This window comes from Gekko japonicus, unplaced genomic scaffold (assembly GCF_001447785.1).
Source record: "Gekko japonicus isolate JY-2015 unplaced genomic scaffold, Gekko_japonicus_V1.1 scaffold1729, whole genome shotgun sequence".
Lineage (NCBI taxonomy): Eukaryota > Metazoa > Chordata > Lepidosauria > Squamata > Gekkonidae > Gekko > Gekko japonicus.
Genome location: NW_015170938.1, coordinates 162160 through 176387, shown reverse-complemented (window position 1 = coordinate 176387; position 14228 = coordinate 162160). Strand labels below are relative to the sequence as shown.

At 39.7% G+C, this 14228-nt stretch overlaps 1 protein-coding gene across 1 annotated transcript in view; it reads right to left on the bottom strand.

Annotated features, from left to right (window-relative positions):
* The window catches only part of TRA2A (transformer 2 alpha homolog (Drosophila)), a 20363-nt gene extending 6228 nt beyond the window's left edge, over positions 1-14135 (bottom strand). The window contains exons 1-5 of the mRNA XM_015418860.1: positions 14118-14135; positions 5736-5870; positions 5169-5302; positions 4406-4565; positions 1704-1892 (exon numbers count right to left, since the gene is read on the bottom strand). Of these exons, the coding sequence (XP_015274346.1) occupies positions 1704-1892; positions 4406-4565; positions 5169-5302; positions 5736-5870; positions 14118-14135 (636 nt within the window). The remainder of the gene's footprint in view (positions 1-1703; positions 1893-4405; positions 4566-5168; positions 5303-5735; positions 5871-14117) is intronic.
* Positions 14136-14228: the final 93 nt, after the last annotated feature.

The following is a 14228-nucleotide window of genomic DNA, read 5'->3' as shown; positions in this document are numbered from 1 at the left end:
ACTATAAGGAAGGTCGAGAGCCGAAGAATAGATTCTTTTGAACTATGGTGGTGGAGAAGACTCTTGAGAGTCCCTTGGACTGCAAGAAGATCAAATCAGTCAATCCTAAAAGAAATCAACCCTGACTGTTCCCTGGAAGGACAGATGAAACTGAAGCTCCAATACTTTGGCCACCAAATGAGAAGGAAGCACTCACTGGAGAAGACCCTGATGCTGGGAAAGATTGAAGGTGAAAGAAGATGGGGACGGCAAAGGATGAGATGGTTAGACAGTGACATCGCTGCAACGAACATGAAATTGAGCAAACTTCAGAGGACGGCGGAAGACAGGAGGGCCTGGCGTGATCTTGTCCATGGGGTCACAAAGAGTCGGACTTGACTGTGCGACTGAACAACAACAAAGGGTATTTCAGAAGCTTAACATGTCTCTCCTTTTAGATAACAATTCTCAGATGCCTGGATTCAGATCTTGGACACAATGGAAACCCACATTAACTGTAGTTAGGGCCAAGGCAGATATAACCTTTAACTGTGTTTAAGGACATTAGGGGAAGGCAGAGGGAATTCACAAGTTAATAAGAATGAACCACACGAACCTACAGCCTGCCTCATTTCTTTTTAACATGGTTAGAGATCAGACTGTACACTGACAGCTTTCCAACTACCTAGGAAGAAGGATGGTTGTACCAGGAGGCTGCATGTTTAAATTGTTCAACAATTTCATGTGTGAATTCTCTCAGATACTGCTTCCTTGCTGGGTAACTTATTTTAAATATAACTAAGTTTGAGTCCGGTGGCACCTTTAAAACCATCAGAGTTTTATTCAAGGTGTGAACTTTCGTGTGCATGCACACTTTGTCCGACAATAAAATGGAAATACAGATCATAGTTGTGTATATAGGGGTGGCTTGTTAAATAACATGCAAAATAGTGAAGATGTTTATTAACAGATCAAAAGAATGACAATCTCAGTTCCTAGTTATCATCTGTTTGGGTTTAACTAGGGGAGGACAACAAAGGTAATAAATGTCAGAACTAGAGATTGATGTGTCCTAAATTGTGAGAATCCAGTACTCAGATCCCATCCATCTCCTTTCTAGCACGGAGGTGAACTTCACAGCATCTTGGCTGTGTAGAGTATTTTCCTTGTCCCCAAATTGTAATTCTCTGTTGTTTTCCCTCCCTCCAATTGAATCCAAACAGATAACCAGAAACTGAGCTTGTTATTCTTTTGATCTGTTAATAAACATCTTCACCAGTTTGCATGCTATTTTAACAAGTCACCCATACATATACACAACTATGATCTGTAATTCATTGTCTGACAAAGTGTGCTTGCACACGAAAACTCACACCTTGAATAAAACTCTGTTGGTCTTAAAGGTGCCACTGGACTCTAACTTTGTTCTATTGCTTCATACCAACACAGCTGCTCACCTTGATTTATTTAAAATGTATTAGTTCTCACGCTTCACCCTCTCTCTTACATACAGCTATTTCAGACCATGCCCTGGATATACATAAAACCTATTTCCCTGCCCAAATCCTGCAAATTCACAGGATTCCCACAAGTTAAATGCATAAAGCTATCAAACAGTTCCAGTACTTACACTTTGCAAAAAGAAAATAAAGAAAAAAGAAACAACTGGTGCAATGAGAATTTAAAAAAAACAAAAAAAACATTAGGAATGCAGAAGTGTTTACCTCTTTAGAATCATCTATTCTTTCAAAGTAAACAAAAGCAAATCCTCGTGATCGCCCAGTCCGTTGATCGTAAACTACATTGACACCAGATAAAGGTCCATAACGGGAGAAGACTTCACGAAGATCCCTCTCAGTAGTATACAAGCTGAGGCCAAACACTCCAAGACATGTATTAGGGTCTGGATTAGCCTGAGAAATAAAAGTAAGGTGTTCAGGAATGTGCCTACAATAGTTTTTCAAAGAAATTATTTCTTAAAATACATTTGCTTAATGGTATTCCCCCTACAATGCAAAGGGAAGCAGATACTGTATCGCACAGTATATCAAACATTCAAAGTAACACCAAAAGGAAAGGAAAGTATGTCTGCTGCATCTACTCCACCACGGGATCAAATTCTTATCGGGAGATGGGAAAGTATTCCATCTTTGTTTATTAAGCTGATTTGAGGAGGAGGGGGCGCTGCAGAGAGCATTACAGCAAAATAAATCATCTATCCATAGATCTAACTTAGTTAGGCATTTTCTGCCTGTTATATCATACTATACCAAGCAGGTGAATAGCTTCTCTGACATCTGTCTACTGATGCTGTTATGATTCAATTTTTGTACCGCAGAAAACACACCTTTATTACCTAATGACAGGCTACATAACTGTATAGCTTCCTGCCTATAGTTGCATGTTCTAGGCCGTAATTTTGTTCAAGCAAAGCTTCCTCCTATCAGCCAGCAACTGGATCTTGTTAATCCTCCCAATATGTGAAGTAGAAAATCAGATGGTCATATTATGTACATGAAGATTAATGCCTTAACCCCAGAGAACCTCCATCTTTTGTGGTTCTGGCAAGAGAGCCGCAGACAATGGATCTTTCTTCTTTGAGACCACCACTACCCATATAAAGTGTTCCAAATATGTTCTGTGGGTAACAGAAAGGATTAATAATGTATCTCCTTCTCCTTCCTAAAACAACTCTAGTGTGTGCACTAGGAGTGTGAAAAAAAAATTTCCTTGGTATTTTTTAGTTTGGGTCTACTGGGTCCTGAAAAAAAATTCAGAATTCCTGAAAAACACTGATCCCAATACCAGTAAGGTGTTCAAATCCGGGATTTTTTGAGTCCAATACTCAAATCAAAAACACCGAGGGGGGAAGGAAGGCAGCAGCACAGCTGCTAAAAACAGCTGAGGAGCAACTTTAGACCAGATTGCCCAACAGAACCCGCCCAGAAGCCAATCCTGCTGGGCAGCCCAGTTTTGCCGGTAATTCCCAAATATATCTGGGATTTTTTTCCAGTTTTCCCAAAATTCCCAGATACATTTGGGAAGCTAAAATATAACCAAGAAATACTCATGAGGTGGGTACATAGAACTCTTCACTCTAAGATGACATCAGACGAATCTGGTGGGAGCTGAAGCAGAATTTTTAAAGGGCACCAGCATTTTTATGTGTATTTCAAGCTTATTTTGATGTTCTCTGCAGAAGGGATTTTTAAACACTTATTAAATGATAGATTATATACTTCTGAAGCAATTTAAAGGGCACCAGCATTTTTATGTGTATCTCGAGCGTATTTTGATGTTCTCTGCGGAAGGGATTTTTAAATACTTAAATGATCGATCATATACTTCTGAAGCAGATGTAAGTTATAAAGATCACTTCAGAAAAAAAAATGGGCATTTCACTTAGAACAACAGATCTTGTTTGTTTCCCAGTAATCCAGCAGAAGTTCACTGATCTACTAGGCTTCCACAGTCTTTATGTGAAATTAAACCTGATATATGTGACACTTCCTGCAGTTAATGTTCTACATCACAGACTAACTAAATGGAACAGTAAGTGGAAGCATTTCATAATCAATAAGAGAAAGTCATCTGTGGGACATCTTTTTTGCCCTGTCCTAAGGCCAAGGAATATATAGTGATATCCTCATTTTAAAGTCACAACTCTGCTATGAAGGGCTTAACCCTAACTACCCCACAAGTATCACAGTTATATGAGGACTTCATCAACACATTAATGCACCAATAACTACAGGTCTTATTGGACTCCATTACATTGTCTACAGTTTTGTGTCTGGGACAGGCATTACAATTAAGTACTGTGCAGTACAGTAATGATGGCTGTTCTTATTTTCACCCTCCTTCCCTCAAAGACAATCACAGGGCGACAGGATAGGCAACAAGCCAGCTTGGGCAAAAAGTGCAGGTGCTCAGGCTGCTGGTTGTACTGCCGCCTGAGGAAAATCAGCAATGTAACAGCTGTGCTACTTGTATCCTACCAAAATTTTATTCCACTTTTCTTTCCAGGGGCTCAGGCTGGCATACAAAGGTGTGTTCTTTCATTTTATCCTCACAATAACCCTGTGAGATAAGTAAAGAAAAAGGCTGACCCCAAGGTCACCCAATGAGATTTGTGGCTGAGCTGAGATTTGAATCCAGGTATAATACACTGCCTACAATACACTGTAAAACTTAAGTACTGAGAAAATAAGATTAAATGAAGAATAATAAGAATGATGGATATAGTAGTTGTGAGGCTCTAATGAGAAAATTTGCATGTATAATGTTAAATTGTACATAAACTAATAAAATTCTTTTAAAAACCACACAAAATCAAGTAATGAAACACTAAGCTAGCTTCTGTTCTGACAAATGCCTGAGGATTTAAATATATTTCTATAGAACCTTGGTTACATTGACTACATACTCTACTGCCAGTGTGCCTTCTCCTGTTAGACATTGGTGAATGACTGCGGCTCCTTCTACGACGATACTCTGGGGTATAGGACCTGCTTCGTGATCGCCTTCTGTGAGAATGGGATCGAGAGCGACTGTAGCGCCTGTGAGAATGCCTTCTTGATCTAGACCTTCAAATGATAAAATGTAAGTTATATGCAAATACCTGAGATAATTATCTACATTTTTGCAAATTAATGTATTCAAATACATGTATTCATCACCTACTTCTACAGTGAATACATGCTAACAAGAGTATATGAGAATAAACTACACAAGTAGCAAAGTATTTCCAATACCCATTTATACAGAAAGTCTCTCATGTGCATGCATACCTAGGCCTCACATGCCTACTAATGTAAGTAACAACTGTCAGCATAACAGCTGGATGGAATATAGTATGCGCACTCCAAAATGCACTAATCACCAGAAAAATCTGAAAATAGGATCTACGTATACCTAATACACAACATTCAGACTATTCACCAGAAAAATCTGAAAATAGGATCTACCTAATACACAACATTCAGACTAGTATGTTGACCATTATAGGAGAAAGCACTCCTGTTTGGAGCACACAATCATATTCAGGGCAGAATGCGGAGCTTAGAGAGTTTCTCTGTGATTGGAGGAAGGAATAGTACATAGGATATTTGTCATATATGGTTGTGAATTTACAAACATCCAAGTTAGGAACACTACTCAGTGAATCTTAACATCACAAAAATACATACCTGGATTTTGATCTTGATCGAGATCGTGATTCAGAATGCTTAGAAGCTCTTGAAGGGCTACGAGATCCTGACCTGCTCTCAGATTTTACACGAGCAGGGCTCCCAGCTGGAGATTTTGACTGGGAGCGTGACGCCTAACAAAAAAAATGGTATTACAAATGGTACTGGTTGCATAAATGCCTACCTTCTTATATTAAAAGTAACTATATTTTATTGATTGTGCCTGAAAGATAAATGGTTAGGCAATACCCTCCAGAACAAATTTGTTTAACCCACTGTTAACACTGTGTGATTTCCTCAAATAATTTCCTACTTGAACCAAATGCTCTATTAACTAAGTAATCATGCAAATTCATCTACAACTTGATCATACAGACACTGGAACATAAACCATACATTTACTTAACCTAGGACCCATTCATTCTTCCAGATTCTTTTAATTCTACTTCACTCTTGCTTTCTACTTTTCTTCATTCTTCATTTTTTCATTTTTCATACTTCGTGTATTCTTCCCCAATTCACACAATTCATTATAGCCTTAAAAATATTCAAGTGCTTCTATCTGACCAATCTTCTGTTCAATTTTTTCCCCCATTCAATTTTAATTTTCTGATCTTTAATACTTTTCATTAGCCTTCTTTTATCTTGATTTATCTTCCACATTCTTGGAAAAAACTCTTCCATTTCTTCACGAACATTAACCTTAATGGAAAAAGAACATTTAGTATATTTAAGCAAATGGGGATTATAAAACTCTGCTGGAGTTTCAGAATGTTATCTACCAAAATGGAATAGCCAGCAGGTAAAGTGCAAATATAATTATTTAATAAAAGCAATTTTTAGAAAGTATTTTAACTGGTGTAATCATATAGGCTCTAATAATGAGTCCACTGATTTCCTTCTGCATTTCTCAAATGTTCTATATCTATTCTGCTCCCTAACTTTTATCTCTTTTCAGTTCTGTAAGATACACACACACACACACTTAAATGGTGACTCAAGTACTAGCATTGCCTGAATGCATTAAAAAGTATATACCAGGATCCACAGAACTACTTTAGGTCCAGTGGAATACCCACCTTTTTAGAGATTTACGAAACTGCATGAGGAACCATAGTTGCTCAGCTTGAATTTGTGAAACAATTAGTGTGGTTCTTTAGATCCAGGCTAGAGCTATGTTTGGTCTTAACATTCTGGCATGCAAATTTATTTCTGAACATTACCATTCAATCCAAACTATGCAATAGTTGCACAACAAAATATAAATAAAGCCATGCTAGGGTTCTTGTTCTACAACAGAAATGGCATCAATTTTGGTACTTGTGTAAAATAATTTTTAGGACAGTAGGCTGTGTTATTTTATATGCCTTTCAAGTCATGGCAATAGATGCATCAAAGCAATACAGGAAAGGCTGACCTAGTGTATGCATTGGTGCACCTAAATAAGGCGGAACACAAGCAAAAGAATAGAATTTCCCTTAAAATAATCTTACCCAAAGGTTTAGGTGTCAATGTACTTGAATCTTCATTATATGTACATTAGGAAGAATATGAATTAAGGTACATAAAAACAGCATCCTTCCTTTACTAGTCACATTAACCCTAATTAATATTAACCCTAATATTAACCCAATCTAATATTCACATTAAAAAGTGCTAACATCTTTTTACAAACGCTATTTCTTCTAACAATTATAAGTGTTTCAGGGCCAATTTCTGATTCCAACACTAGTGTGGTCACTTGATAGTCTTTTTTCATTACAGTTTCCCCAGTTTCCTATTGTTTGTGTCTCTGCAAAGGGAAAAGCTGTGAAGCTTTCAATGAAAGTATTGTAATTCTCAGTTCTTTTGGTGGCTTTCCCACACTCAAGTTTAAGCCAATGCTTTCCTCACCTGTCTCTGCAAAGGGAAAAGCTGTGAAGCTCTCAATGAAAGTACTTTATTGTAATTCTCAATTCTTTTGGTGGCTTTCCCATACTCAAGTTTAAGCCCATGGTTTCCTCACTTTACTAAAATACCACATAGTGAAGACCTGCTTGTCAAATAATGCTAGATATAATAGGTATGGCCTCATGTTAACTGCCTGACCATCCCAAGAAAGCCCACTTAACTGGGAATCTCTTGACTCAATCTGCTCACTAGCATACCTCTAGGAAAGGAACAGTTTATGGTGTAGTGCTAGGTTGCGTAAGTTTTGAATACCATTCTGCAACAGGTAACACTACTAACCAAATGGGTATGAATCATAAAACTCCACCTTCTCAGGAAATCATACAATATTAAGGAGTCATGTGAAGCACATAAATCTAATAATCAGTCCCTTTCAACCAATCAGCTTCTCCTCTGAATAAGCTTTATTTTTGATGCCTACAAATATCTAAATCCATAATGTAGCAGTGTGCGGAAAGGGATATATTTTTCCGAGCAAAGCCAAGAGGATTAACTTGATATGTTCCCAAGAACAAAGTTCTGTGGCATCTTACAAGCTTTCTGCTGTCAAGAGTTCATAAAATTCTGCTTTTAAAGATACACAGAGCCCACTTTTTCCAGATATAGAGGGACCACAGCTTGGACTAGAGCACATGTTTTACATGCAAGTTCAAGCACTGGCTTGTCCACATAAAAGGATCTCGGGTAGCATGGGTAGAATTATCATGACCCTGAAAACCACTGTCAGTCACAGTAGACAATGCTGCGTTGGATGGCCTGATTCAGTGAAAGGCAATTTCATATGTTCAAGGCTGTAATACTCATGTATGGGGGAATTTTCAGTTTCAGCTGAGTTTGGAGGTGGTGCTGTCTAATATTCCAGGGTTCCAAAGAGGCAGGCTGTCATTAGCAACAATGAACCTCTTTCTGGCAACCATCTGCCTAATCCCAGCATAATTTAGGAGCCTGTATCTCCAAGTTCTTTGTGTATCATGGAGGACTTATGGGAAGGAAGGAGTTGACAGGACCCAAAATTATAACTGACTACCAAGGTTCAAAAATATTCAAAATAAACAGTTGTGGTGGAAAAGCACAAGACTAAACTGCTCTAACGCATTTTAGTTACTGTGGTAGTTAGGGATACAAGGAAGAGTTGCATAACCCCTAAACTACCAAAAACAATGGATTAGTAAACTGTGAAAACTTATCTAACTTTTCAGATTATGTCTTGAGAATCTAGTGATGCACTGTATTCTTGGTGCTTGGAGGGGGGGACGACAGTGGGAGGGCTTCTAGTGTCCTGGCCCCACTGCTGGACCTCCTGATGGCACCTGGTATTTTTGGCCACTGTGTGACAGAGTGTTGGACTGGATGGGCCACTGGCCTGATCCAACATTGGCTTCTCTTACATTCTTAGAAAGATGGGGAATCTCCCTTATAAATAATAGCCGAATGGTGGTGGCACTTCTCTAGAACATTCCACACGCTCCAAAATCAGTTCGCTCTCTGATCTGTCATTCAGAGGGTCTCCCTATCCACTGGCTGCTTTGCCTGAGTCCTGCCTCCAACATTCTAAACATTTTACTAATCCTCTCCCCCCCATAGCCAGTAAGAACACAGAGGTTATTTGCATATGCAGCCTCATTGGCCTCTGCCTCAGAACACGGAGGTCGTTTGCATATGCGACTTGATTGGCTTTTGCCTCTAACATTCTAAACAGTTTGCTGTTCTGAGGTAAAATGTGTCTAATCTCCAGGTGAGGGCTGGAGACCACTCAGAATTACAACTGATTTCCAGAAGGCAGAGATCAGTTCCCCTGGAGAAAATGGTGGGCTCTGTATCCTTATATGCTGCTGAGGTGGCCCCTGTATGACAGCCAATGGGACGTAGCAGTCAGGGCTTCAGAGCATGGGAGAGGCTGCAGGTGTGTGGGGGGTGGAAAGCTGAAGAGGGGGAAATAAAGGTAGGTTGATGATTGGCTGGGAAGGAAATAGGTTTGCCAACTCTAGGTGGGAAATTCCTGGAGATGTGAGGGATGGAGCCTGGAGAGGGTGAGGTTTCAGGAGGCGTGGGACCTCGGATAGGTACAAAGCCATAGGCTCCACCCTCCAAACCAACCATTCCCTTCTGGGGACCCATTGTTGCCAGTCTCCAGGTGATGGCTGGAGATCACTCAGAATTACAACTGTTCTTTAGGTAGCAGAGATCAGTTCCTCTGGAGAAAATGGTGGACTCAGTGTCATTATACCCTGCTGAGGTCGCCACAGCAAATTGACACTGAGTGTCCAAGGACGGGGCACCCGCCCAGAGCCTCTTTCTAGAGGCCGTTGTAAAAGGCCCTTTGGATGTCTGTCAAGTAAGTTATTTCAAACAAAATCATGCACCATTACTTTATCCTTGGCATTAAAATATTTCCCCCATTCTTCATTCTAGTTGTACAGCTGTTGCCATTAAAAATTTATTTACTTATATATTGCTTTGATATTAATAACCTATAGCCTTTTTGAAATTGCCAGACAAGAGATTCTAAGTAATTCTATTTTGTTCCAAATACTTCTGACTGGATCGGGCTATAATGCCTCTTCAGTGATTAAAAAAAGTCAGAAGAACTATTACCTGGGGAGGAGAGGCTCTGGCTTGTTACAAGGCAGAACTCTGGCACTGGAAAGATTTATTGGTTAGACTCTGGTAAACCAAGATCATAGCCCAAAAATGCCACACAGTCATAAGATTTGCTATGATGCTCAGAACATTTCACTGTCTTTCAACCTAAAAGCCTCTATTTATTGATTACATTTGAGTTGCTCAGAGATTGGAATAAGACATAACAGTAATGCAGATTGATTCTACTACTGAATGTAATTTTACCACCTAGCATTAAAAAAGCCCAATTAACCTATCTGAGATACTATACAACTTCAAATACAAATAGGTGGGTTCTGAAAGGAGTCCTGAAATAAATATGCACATGACTACAAAATCCTTGCAACAATACCCACTGAACAAGGCAAATGAGGTACTGGATTCAATAAGTACAAATCTAAAGATTCCTTGACTATACATGGAGTAGTCAACCAAATAACAACTAAGCACTCAAGGAATGTTTAGACTTCTGCTTCTTGAATAGTAATATCTCATCTACAACATCTAGTGGGGATAATGTTGGAAGGATTTTGTACTGGTATGCATACTTATTTCAAGTCTGCTTTCAGATTTTTTCTTCTACTTATGTTCTGAAAATGTGAAAAGTACCTGCAGATTTATATTTTTAATTAGGGAATGTTCATTCACAAGTTTACATTTAAAACAAGGAGTGGATTGTCATCAATGTGCATACGGAGAGTAAACATAGCTGAAATTCCAGAGCTAGGTTTGGTAAAACTTTTTAATAGAAATCAGTAGTAAATCTGATTTCAGTTTTTAAGAACAGTCTCATCTCGCTTGCTAGATAACCAAAAGGCAAGGGGGAAATAAGGTTATTTATTTACAGAAGTGCTCCTCCCTCCCTTTTCACCCTCTCTTCTTCTGAGGACACATCAGGAAGGAAAAGGAATCAGAAAGGGTGAAAGAACACTGCTTTTGAGACACACAAAGAACTTGGCTGAAAATGAAAGTAGAAGTGAGCTGCAAGTCTTGCGCTTTAAAGCCTTTAAAGGAACAGTGCAGCAACTTTCTTTGCCTTAAAAGCACTTGCCAGCATAAGAAACAAGTGCTTTTGGGAATACTGTAAGCACGGATCTACAATTTCAAGTCCCTATGCATTCAACATCCAGCCACCTGTAATTGTTCCAGTCTTGTAAACAACTATTTAAGGTCAACTATATATTTATTTTTAAACTTAACCTACCCACTAATGTCTTCCTCAACACTACCAATCAGATTTACTGGAAACTGCACTGCTTGGTCATTAAGCTTCAGAAAAACACTACTCGGAGTAAATTCATGTATTTGTAGATGTGTGAGATGTGTAGATGTGGTTTTTGCCATCACTGGAAAAATACTATTTAGAATCTCAGGCATTATATTTTTCAAAGTTATTACAAATTTTCATCACATGGAACTCTGGACAGTTTTATTATTTTTATTTACTTCATTCATATCCCGTAGTTCTCCCCAATGAGGACCTAAGCAACTGACAATGTTCTCCCCTTCATCTTATTCTCAGAACAACCCCTGTGGTAGGCTGAGAGTATGTGACAAGCACAAAGTTGTCTAGCAAGCTTTCATGGTGGAGTGGGGATCTGAACATGGGCCATCCAAATCCTGGTCTGAAACTCTAAATGTTACACCATATGATCACAATTTGCATAGGGTGCAAATTTCTCGCCTAATTTCTGATTTTCCAAGACTTCAACAGTTCTGGAAATTTTCTTTCTCTAGTGTCAACTCCACTGAATGCCTGTGATCACAATTTGCATAGGGTGCAAATTTCTCATCTAATTTCTGATTTTCCAGGGCTTCCACAGTTCTGGAAATTTTCTTTCTCTAGTGAACTCCACTGAATGCCTGTAAGAATAGTCTCCAAGAAACCAATTATGTTTATAGAAATTAGCTTCTATAGGCCATAATCTATGAACAGAAGTATACATGAGCTAATAAATGTTGGGTGTGTTTACAAGCCCATGCAAGAGATTCGTGTTTATACTATAAAAGGTAAATACAATGTTGCCCTTATCTGGATGGCCCAGGCTAGCCCGATCTCATCAGTTCTCAGAAGTTAGTATTTGGATGGAAGACCACCAAGGAATACCAGGGTCACTACACAGAGGCAGACAACAGGTAAATCCACCTTTGAATGTCTCTTGCCTTCAGAACTCATAAGTTGGCAGCAACCTGAAGGCACTTTCCACCAATACCAAATATGGTGTTAGGTAGAAGAACACTAACTGATGAAGAACAGGTAGATCAAACCTGTTTTTCAAAAATTCTTAAGATACTGACTCTTAATGTAATGAACTAATCAGACACTGGTGTACTGCTACTGCATTGCTAGTGTCATGAAAATTACATGTACATATACAATTTTACACTTAATGTTTTCCATTTTCCCAACAGGAAAACTGTTACCATTTATTGTAACGATATTCCAACCTACTTTTTGCAAGTAAACTGTTAACTCTTTCTACTTAAATGATCCAGTGTCAAAACAAAAAAGAAAAAAAAATGACCCAGTGTCATTTATTACTTTTACATATACCAGGGTCACTACACAGAGGCAGACAACAGGTAAAACCACCTTTGAATGTCTCTTGCCTTCAGAACTCATAAGTTGGCAGCAACCTGAAGGCACTTTCCACCAATACCAAATATGGTGTTAGGTAGAAGAACACTAACTGATGAAGAACAGGTAGATCAAACCTGTTTTTCAAAAATTCTTAGATACTGACTCTTAATGTAACTAACTAATCAAACATTGGTGTACTGCTACTGCATTGCTAGTGTCATAAAAATTACCTGTACATATTCAATTTTACACTTAATGTTTTCCATTTTCCCAACAGGAAAACTGTTACCATTTATTGTAACGATATTCCAACCTACTTTTTGCTAGTAAACTGTTAACTCTTTCTACTTGAATGATCCAGTGTCATTTATTACTTTTACACATTACACTTGTTCTGTAACTGTCAGCCTAGGACAGGGAAGACCAAGTTCAGTTCTCCATTTTGCTCACTTGGGTGACTTTAAGACTGTCACATGGCTTAAACCTACCCCTTAGAAGAGTTGTTGGGAGGATAAAATGTAGACTGCTCTAAGCACACTGAAGAAATGGCAGAATACCAATAAAATACAATTCACCAAAACTTCACAAAATATTCTGCAGCCTACCAATAACAGCCACATTTCATGGCATAACTCATGTTAACTGTCAAATCCCATGTGTATAACTGGCACTGCTAGTAAAAGGATTCCCAGCTACCACTATTCAATAAAGATTTTCTATTTGTACTTCTTATATTGGTATGGAAAGTTACGAATTGTAACTACACCAAAGACGTGTCTTAAAAATACGCTCTAAATTCCTTTGCAACTCTTTTTATTCAGTAAAAAACTGTTTATGCTGCTTTACACATGCACAAAATGATAAACACCTAAAAAAATAGCCTAACAAGGAAATTTACACTGGAGACATTTTCTCAAGGAAGCAATCCCAGCACTATTTAAAACATAGCGCCCCAGCATCATTACAGCGGGGTGCTTCCTTTACTGAAGGGACAACTTGGGGATTTTCTGCAAGTTAAGAAAGAAAAACCCTCACAATTGGAAAAATGAGATGAGCACAGGACAGTGAAGACAAGGGGCAATGGATGCGAACTATATGCATGCCTCTCTTTCATTGTTACTAACTATAAGCACACACATAGAAAAATGTTTGCGGTTATCATACCTTACTTAATGCCCGACCGGACAAAAACCGGATTGAGGCATCTGATGGGCAACCAACAAACCTTGCCGAAAGTCCGAGGAGCCTTTTAGAGAAAGCGCCTCTATCCTGCGGACCCCAGCGGGGACATCGTGACGCTTTGCCCCCAGAGAGGCCCGGCGTCCGACTCTTTCTTCCACAAGCAGAGCCCTTCACTGTCCTGTTGCCCGATCTACACTGACCGTTCGGGATCCCACCCTCACCAGCCCAACACACACACACGCACAGGCACACTCCCGTCGACTAGTACGAGGCTTGGGAAGACACTGGAGGGCGGCGAAGAGGGAGGGCAGCGGAAACAGGGCAATGAGGAAGACTCCGCTTCAGCAGAGGGCGGCTGGTGGCCGTCCAGGGCACGAGATCACGGCAGGGTTTAGAACCCTCATTTGGGGCGGGGCGACGAACGGAACGCGGAGAGCGGGGCAGGGAGCGCCAAGGATCGTGCGGGCTGCAGAATCCAGGCACAAGACGGGGGCTCCCAGAGAACAATAACAAGGGGGGTCCCCGGGCAGAGGCTGCAAATCTAGACCGTACTCACCATAAGAAAAAGCGGGCTGAGCAAGGAACAGCCCCGTCAAGAGACTGCGCGGCCTCACCTTGGGCGAAGGAACCATTTAGGCGAGAAATGCCTTCTCGGATGCCCTCCTTCCCGCTTAACGCCCCGCGAGGAGACTAGTTTTTGCTCTTTACCCACTGAGCGCCCTCAG